Here is an 8,403-nt window from a genome sequence, read left to right as displayed (position 1 = left end):
TAATCAGAATTCTGAAAGACAAAGTCTGAATTATATATATATATATATATTAAAAAAGTCAGAATGACTATAAAGTGAGAAGTCAGTTTCTTGAGAGAAAAAGTCGTAATTATTAGATTGTCAGAATGACTAAAGTCAGAAATCTGCATTTTTTTTCTCAGAATTCTGCCTTTAGAGAAAAGTCAGAATTCTGAGAAAAAGTCAACTCTGATTTCAGTGACCTTCAACCTCTTCACAGCATAAAACTTTGCTTTTAAACATAATTGTTACAGGTGAGATAAAAACAGAATTAAGACACTTAAACTGACAGCTCTAAAACATTATGCTCTTTGTCTACAGCACACTTGATTATCTTTTCCGTAATAAATGGCTTGATAAGTACACAAGGGCAATCTTTGTCGAGTTCACGGTTTACAATGCAAATGTGAACCTCTTCTGTATCGTCACGCTCTTGATGGAGACCTCAGCCGTAGGTGAGGAGTGCTCTTCTAAAGACCTGCAGCTGTATTAAATTCAGACTTATTTCTCCTTTTGCTGTGTTAGTAAATCACGTCTTTAACTTTGCAGGAGCATTTCAGTTCTACAGTGATCTGCAGGCTGTTCGTCTTTACCCATCAACAGGGGGGCTTTACTTCTTCGTTATGGCTTCTGAGATCATTTATTTGCTTTTCATTCTCTACTACATGTTCAAGCAGGTAAACACTTTAGTTATTCACTTTAATGCTTCGTAAATCTGTCTACGAAACTAAATAAAATCACTGCCAAAACAAAGAAGATTTAAACATTTATTTATCACTAGTATAATTGTGCTGGAGTTTTTCTGGAATCTGCAGTTAAATTTCCGCACCTTCCATTGTTTTTAACACCTACAAACCTTAAATTTATTTCTTTCTACTCAACTTTACGTTAATTTCTTTAGCAAACCTTTCATGACTTATCCTCTATGGGGAGACTGCCAGGTATTGTCTAACATACAACTTTTGTTCTAATTTAAATTGATTTAGTATTTTTCAATAGCTTCAGGCTAAAAGAAAATTACAGATAGTCTGAATTACATCACAGTTTGTGTAATAATATTTGTACGTGAGTTTCCCTGAGTTTAATAGATTTACTCAAATGAATTAACTTTGCAATGAGATTCCAGTTTAATGATAGGCGCCTTCATAGTCTGAGGAGACAGGAAGTCACGGATTACTCATTAAAAGTCTCCAAACTCTGATCAAGTGAAAAAATATTCATTTTAAAAAGTGCTTGAGCTACACTAATTTCATAGAAATCCGTATTTTTATAAAACGAGAAGTCAATTATAAATCTATTTTCCCACTGAGTAAATGTACTTGGATTTGTTCAGGTTCGTAAAGACAAAATGTGGTGGAGTTGCCTGAGGCATGTTTTTTTTCAGTTGTTTTAATATTCTTTGGTCCACGAACCTAATTTTCCAGCAGACAGCTACAAAACCTCCCTTTAATCTGAATTGCCAGTAGGCACTTTGTGCCACCCGGGATTTTTGATTTCTTTCTGTTTTGCTAATATCACCGGTGCAGAACATGCCGCTTATGTGTTTTACTAGATCAGTCTAACAAGATTTTTTTTAATTCTGCAACTCTACTATCATGAATTTTAACTTCTTTTTTCTGCAAATCCAGTACTTAGGTATACAGCAGCTATTGTCACATAAGAAAAAGTAATGCACTCATGATAGTTCTTTTTCTGGCTTTAATAGCATCAATCTTCTATCATTCTTAATTATGCTACATATAACTTAATGATGTTCTTTTACCTCCTTCTCCACTATTAATGGTAATTTTAGTCCTGTTACACATGCTGTTTTGTTTCATTCGCAGTCCCTTATGTTGTCCTGGGCTGAAAAACTGAGAAAAAGATATTTGCCAGAGAAAATGTCTGAAAGGGAAAACTTATCTGTTCACATATAAATCACTTTGCAAAGGCATTTGTGACTCTAGGAGGATTTTATATTTATTACAATCATAAATTTGTAGGCATTTTATTGTGTTTTTTTATCATAGAACAACACAAGCAATTGAACAGAATACACTAATGTAAGAGGCTGTTTTTGAAAGGCGTTCTCTGAAAAACACTTAGGCACAATTCAATTTAATGTAAAATTCTTAATTTTACATCTGGGTTGAGTGGACCTTTACAGTATACGCTACTGGATTAAGACCCATTTTTCTTATTTAGGTTCATGAACATTCAGTTTATACCAACTCAAAATTTAATAACAAGCACTAAATTAGCAATAAACCATTCTGTTTTTATTGTAATCACAGATTTGAATGTTCAGAAGATTTTTTTTAACCTTTTATTTGAGAAAATTATCCAAATCATTTGCTCTAGTCATTTGTTAAAAAATGTTTTTTTTTTTTATTACAGGCCAAATTATTGAAGCAGCATCGTTGGCTTTACTTCAAGAACAAGTGGAACCTTCTGGAGCTGAGCATCATCCTGCTGAGCTGGAGTGCCACTGCAGTTTTTATCCAAAGGACTCTGCTTGGAAACCGTGATATGAAATTCTACCAAACCCACAAAGACCAGTGAGAGCAGCATCCAAATCTACCTTATTGTGTTATTTAGCTACATAGAGTGTGTTTATAATCTAAAATGTTAAACTCAGTGAAACTTTGCTGCTTTTAGTAACTCACCTGTTTCTGCCCTTCTAGATTTGCCAGTTTTTGTGAAACTGCTGCAGCTGACTCAGTTCTTCAGTATTTGGTTGCTTTCTTGGTTCTTCTGTCCACTGTCAAACTGTGGCACCTTCTCAGACTGAACCCCAAGATGAACCTGATCACGGCTGCACTGCATCGAGCATGGAATGACATCTCGAGTTTTCTACTCATCATTGTGATCACGCTAGTGGCGTACTCAGTTGCAGTGAGTACCTTGCGAAATTTTCATCTCGCAATAATCCCTCCTGGCTAATTAGATGAACTGGCATGGATTTTTTGAAAATTATAATTAAAGACATAATTAGTGTTGTAAGTTGAAGTAAAAAAAAAATCTGCTTCTTCTCCAAACCTGTCCCCATCCAAATAAATATTAGAGATAAAACAATTCAAATTTAAGTTACTTAATTTGTATATGTTTCTTTTAGAAAGTTTTGATATGCAATTTGCACATTGCAGGAGATGATCGTAATTGAACAAATATGCTAATTTCACTCTTACCTTTCTTGCTTGACTAAGTCTGTATTATTACATTAAAAAAATCTGAATATGGGTGTGATTGTGCAAGGTTATGAAAAGGACTTTTGGATTGTATCAAGAGTATAACGTGATAGAACAAAGTCATCACTGCTTTAAAGTTGCACACATTTTCTGCATGGAGGCTTTACTGGTTCAAAATTGTGACAACAGCAGACAAAAATCCAGGGTAAACATACCAATAATATTCTTGGGCCCCTTGCACATAGAGATCGGTATACGCAGGGCCGTGCACAGACCACTAAAGAGGCAGGTGCTCAAAAAAAAAAAGAAAAAAAAAAGGGCACATCCAACCGTATTTTAGGACAGAATATTAACAGCCTCTCAGCTTTCAAAGTTTAATAAACAATGATAAATTACAAAATTGTGAGATATACAATCAAAGCTAAGGAGAATCTCTACATAGAGCATACAACTATGCATATGTAAGATATTTTATTAGTAATTTCTTTCTGCAGGTCTATTTTGTTATAGGAAAGTATTGCAATATTCAAACCCGCAATTTAGCAAGATATGTAAATCAGAGCTGGACCATCAGACATATTTTGTCTTTACATAATTACACAGTTAAAAATATAAACAAGGGCACAGTGCAACCTTTTAGTGACTGTAATCTATAAAACAAAGAGGTGCCTGTTTGCTGCAGTGGAGATGAAGATGGTCCATTCAGGAAAGCAGAGCTGCATCAAACTTTAACATAGAACTGCAGAAAAAAAACAAAATAAAAAAAAAACTAATATTTAATTGTTCATGTATGTCACCATGAGAAAAGCCTACTGAGTTTTGCTTAAAAAACTTTTTTAAACATTTAAATCACACATTTGTCTCATGAAGTGAATTTTTTTTTGCAAAACAAACTTATTTTGCCTGTCAGAAATATTCTAAGGTTTTGTTTGTGACTCAAAGTTTTGCTTGTGATTCTCACATGATGTTGTGGGCAGGGCCCAAAATTGCAATAAAAGATTTCAAAGATTTCTGATGTGTGCAAATAAAGGTTTATGTTTGGCAAATAACTTTTTATGTTCACAAGACAAAAATTAGTTATTTAATTAAAAAGTTTTTTAAACAAAACGATTTGTTTTTTTTAAAAATCCTTACAATTCCAAAAGTTTTGATTACAATTTTATTTTACTTAACTGAGGTTAGTTTTTTTTCCTCCCATTGAATAATTGGGGAAAAAAATAACTTCATACTCTGCAAACCAGACCATAAACTTAAAGTCTCTGTTGAGTTTTTCCCCTTTATTAATGTCACTTTTATTACATACATTATATCTATCATGGTAATTCAGGGTGAGTTATTTYTAATTCTAAATGAATATCCTTGTTGGACTTTTATTTAAGTGTTATTTTGCTTCAAGATACATTTACCTAACGCCAGAATAAATGCAATGTACATTAAGCAGAGGAAATTAGAAGATCGGACATATCTCTATTATGGAGATAATCGGTTTTGGACGGGCGATGTGCCCTTATTGCATATTAAATACTAAAGAATGACCGCTTCCCTGTACCCTGTAACGGTACAGGGAAGAAGCTTTTAGTTATCTTGCTTTGCTAGCAAAATCGTTAGCTAGCAGCTAGCTTATAGCACAACAACAACAGCCTAATGTCTGTATGATAAAAATACTGAATCGATAGATAACAGTTTCTCCTCACCTGGCTGTTTCCTCCCGCTCAGTAGTTCATCAGAGAAAGACAGACACAGAGGCCTGTCAGTGTCTGTTGTATTTCATTACCTCTCTGCTTAAACCGCGACTCTGAGCTGAAGCAGAAACGATACATTCAACGTTTTCCGTCACCTGACAAGTTCACCAAAAACTGTTCTGTAATCTGGAACGTTCACTACGTTCAGCTCCAGTTAGCCGCCTTATCTCACTGCGCGAGAGGCAACTGCGTCATGAGTCACGGGCAAAAGGTCAAAGGTGATCAGAGGGCTTATTATGTTGTACAAAATTTTTTTAAATAAAATAATAATAATAACAATAATAATAATTTTAGTACATGTTATGTGTCACAAGAGGGCTTAGAAAATAAAAAATAAAAAAATTGACCAAAAGGGCACTTGGGGGCAAGGAGCAAAAAGGGCAGGTGCTCAAGCACCCCCAGCTCCCCTCTCTGCAGGTGCCTGATTAATAATGAAATATTTCCTTTTGTTATGATTCATAGGCAGTGGCGCCAAAAACGGTTATGCACTGTATGCAACGCATACAGTGGGGCGCTGAACAAGAGGTAATGCCAGAATTAATAATAAAATAATTAAGACTTTGTGGTATTCTCATTTAGTGACGTAATTAAATTAGTTGTGCTTTCACTCCTATGCCACTAGAGGCAGTAGTAGGCCTGAAAAGGTTCATCTAAGGAGTAGATTTAGAAGTACACAGAAAGCTACAGAACTTGTTAAAAACTGTGAGCTGTGTTGAAGTAAATAAAAGACAGAAGTTCAAATACATGCTGAGAGTGAAACTCCTTAAAGATGAAGCTATATCCCAGATTTCAAAAGAAAATAAAAACGGGAGGCCGTAGATAATGTAGGAAATAGCGCCTCCCTTCAATTACGGAGTGCATTGGTCCCATTTCCAAATAACTGTCAGTGTGAGACTGACAGTGGTCTGTCCCCGACCTTTTCTGTTTACTGCAGCAAAGTCCTTCTCAAACAACAAGGTAATGGTGGGTAACTATGGCAACCAATGACAATTTAAAAGCCCGCCTACTCTTTCTGCAGTCAGGTTGCCGCGCATCCGCCGTGTTAATAAAAAAAATTTGTCAGAGTATCCCACTCTGAATATCAAACACACATCACAATACAACTCCAAAGGCAGAATTCTGACATCACCAGCGATTATATAAGCTCGTCACATCCATCTACTTTCATCACAACCTGTTAGCAGCCGTTGTCGATAGTTTCTCGTGAGAAGTTACTTAGCAGTACATAGTAGGATTTTCAACTTTGAAATCTACTGAGTTTCTAGAGAAGTGATCTACCTTAGAGCAAGCAAAAGTTAAAATGGAGTCCAACCAGAGTACAATCGAAGAAGTAGCATCCGACAACATAGWCRAGAGGGAARTACAGCCACCCAAGCCACTCAAGCGCAAGAAGAAGAAGATGTCATTTACAGCCTGGTGGGCGCTGCATGGATCTGAGGAGCTTAAGACGTCAACTGAAAACGTGGAACAGCAGGACTCTTCATTGGYGCTTGAAAATGGATCGAGCGCCAAAGCACTGCAAAAAGTGGATGAAAAAGGGGATGAACAGCCACCCCGGAGTGAGTCCAACGAGAACAACGAGGTACCACTYAACACCTGTTCGGRGGAAGACATCCCCTCTGACCAAGASCTTTCTGCTGGAAATATCAAAAAGCAGAACGTCAGTGTAGAAGAGTCTATTGGTAGAGAGCAGGAGACAGTCCACACAACAGAGAAAGAACAGCCCTCTAAGTCTGAGGAACAGCCACCAAAGAGGAGACGTAACAAGATGAAGGTGAAAATGATACAGTGGTCCTTGTGGTTGGAGAAATATGGCCCCGCTGAACCAAGGACCCCAGCTAAAAGTACTGGAACGGAAGACGATTCACTGGTTACTGAACAGGAATCGATCTTCATACTGAAGGAGACACAAGAGAAGGAAGAGTCTTCGAAGTCCAGCACTGAAATTATCAATCAGAACACTTCTCTCCCTGAAGAAGAAGGTGATCAGGAGGATTCCTTTAAAACGGAGATTTGCCAAGAGGAACTTGTTAGTTTTACAACAGAGCCTGTGACTGAAAAGAAATCTGTCACAGAAACACAGAAGAAAATGGACCAGAAAAGGGAAAAACAATCCAAGACTAAGCGCAACAAGAAGACCCCACTGTTGTGGAAATCTTTCCCACAGCCAGGTACTTGCATCGATCTGACGTTTTTTGCTCAAAACAGTGACATCAACGGTTCTCTGTCTGAAAATCAAAGTCACCAGGCAGGTTTGCCCAAAAGAGAAAAAAAGACGTTGCTCAGAATATTGAGGTCCAAAATGTTTCAATGCCGGCTGAAGAACATGATGAGGTAGCGTCCATGAAAAAGAAAAGTTCTACTAAGAACACTGTGATTTCTGCAACAGAGCCGGTGACCGAAAAGAAATCCGTCACAGAAACACAGAAGAAAATCAACCAGAAAGGGGAGAAACAGTCAAAGTCTAAGCGCAACAAGAAGACCCCATTGTTGTGGAAATCATTCCCTGAGCCAGATGCTTGCATCGATCTGACGTTTTTTGCTGCAAACAGTGAAATCAACGGTCCTCTGTCTGAAAATCAAAGTCACCAGGCAGGTTTGCCCAAAAGAGAAAAAAAGACATTGTGGAAAATGTTCCCAACGTCTGAACCTTGCATAGATGTAAGTTTTTTTGCTCAGAATATTGAGGCCCTAAATGTTTCAATGCCAGCTGAAGAACATGATGAGGTAGCGTCCATGAAAAAGGAAGGTCATCCTAAGAACACTGCATCACAGCTGGTCACCAAAGAGGAACCCATCTTGAAAACGCAGGAGACACAAAATCAAACAGAAGAAAATGTTCAAGGAGAGGGTTTAATTAAAATTGAGAATTTGCCCCACTCTACAGAAAAGACAAGGCAAGTAAAATGCTCCTGTGAAGCCAAATATAAGGAGTCTGAATTGGCACATATGGAAGTACAAAAATTCTTAATGAAACAGCTYGATGASATGTTCAATTTAAATCAGAAACTAAATGCTGAACTTAAAAAGCTAAAAGATCTGACAAACAAATTACTCTCGGAGAGACGACAGAGGAAGAGTACTATGGTTTCAGTTCAGACTCAGAGCGAATCTCAAGACACCTCACCAGGGTACCAAAGTGTGTCAGTCCAAACGGATATAGATGTGCCTGAAACCAGATATTACTTGGAACCAGTCCGTCAATCAATAATACAACAAAATGGAGACCACCCAGTTGAGAAAAGGCGTTCAAAGAAATCAAAACGTAAGATCACTAGAAAGGCAGCGACTGGAGATGCATCTGAACTGAAAGCGGCCAGTAATGAAAACATTTCTGGTGACAGCAAAAATGAAAAAGAAGTTTCAGTACTAGAAATAGTTGGAGACCAGGCAGAAGCCATTGAAAACGAGATTCTCACAAATGAACCAGCCATTTAGCCAGCTCTAACTCCACAACCTCTACACCGGTTCAAAAA

General features: G+C 37.2%; 1 protein-coding gene across 1 annotated transcript in view; it reads left to right on the top strand.

Moving 5' to 3' along the window:
• The window catches only part of LOC103460357 (polycystic kidney disease protein 1-like 2), a 36,217-nt gene that overhangs the window by 20,679 nt on the left and 7,135 nt on the right, over positions 1 to 8,403 (top strand). Inside the window, exons 25-28 of the mRNA XM_008402479.1 lie at positions 340 to 473; positions 568 to 695; positions 2,395 to 2,555; positions 2,682 to 2,892. Coding sequence (XP_008400701.1) covers positions 340 to 473; positions 568 to 695; positions 2,395 to 2,555; positions 2,682 to 2,892 — 634 coding nt within the window. The remainder of the gene's footprint in view (positions 1 to 339; positions 474 to 567; positions 696 to 2,394; positions 2,556 to 2,681; positions 2,893 to 8,403) is intronic.

This window comes from Poecilia reticulata, linkage group LG2 (genome assembly GCF_000633615.1).
Source record: "Poecilia reticulata strain Guanapo linkage group LG2, Guppy_female_1.0+MT, whole genome shotgun sequence".
NCBI lineage: Eukaryota > Metazoa > Chordata > Actinopteri > Cyprinodontiformes > Poeciliidae > Poecilia > Poecilia reticulata.
This window is presented reverse-complemented; position numbering and strand designations above follow the sequence as displayed.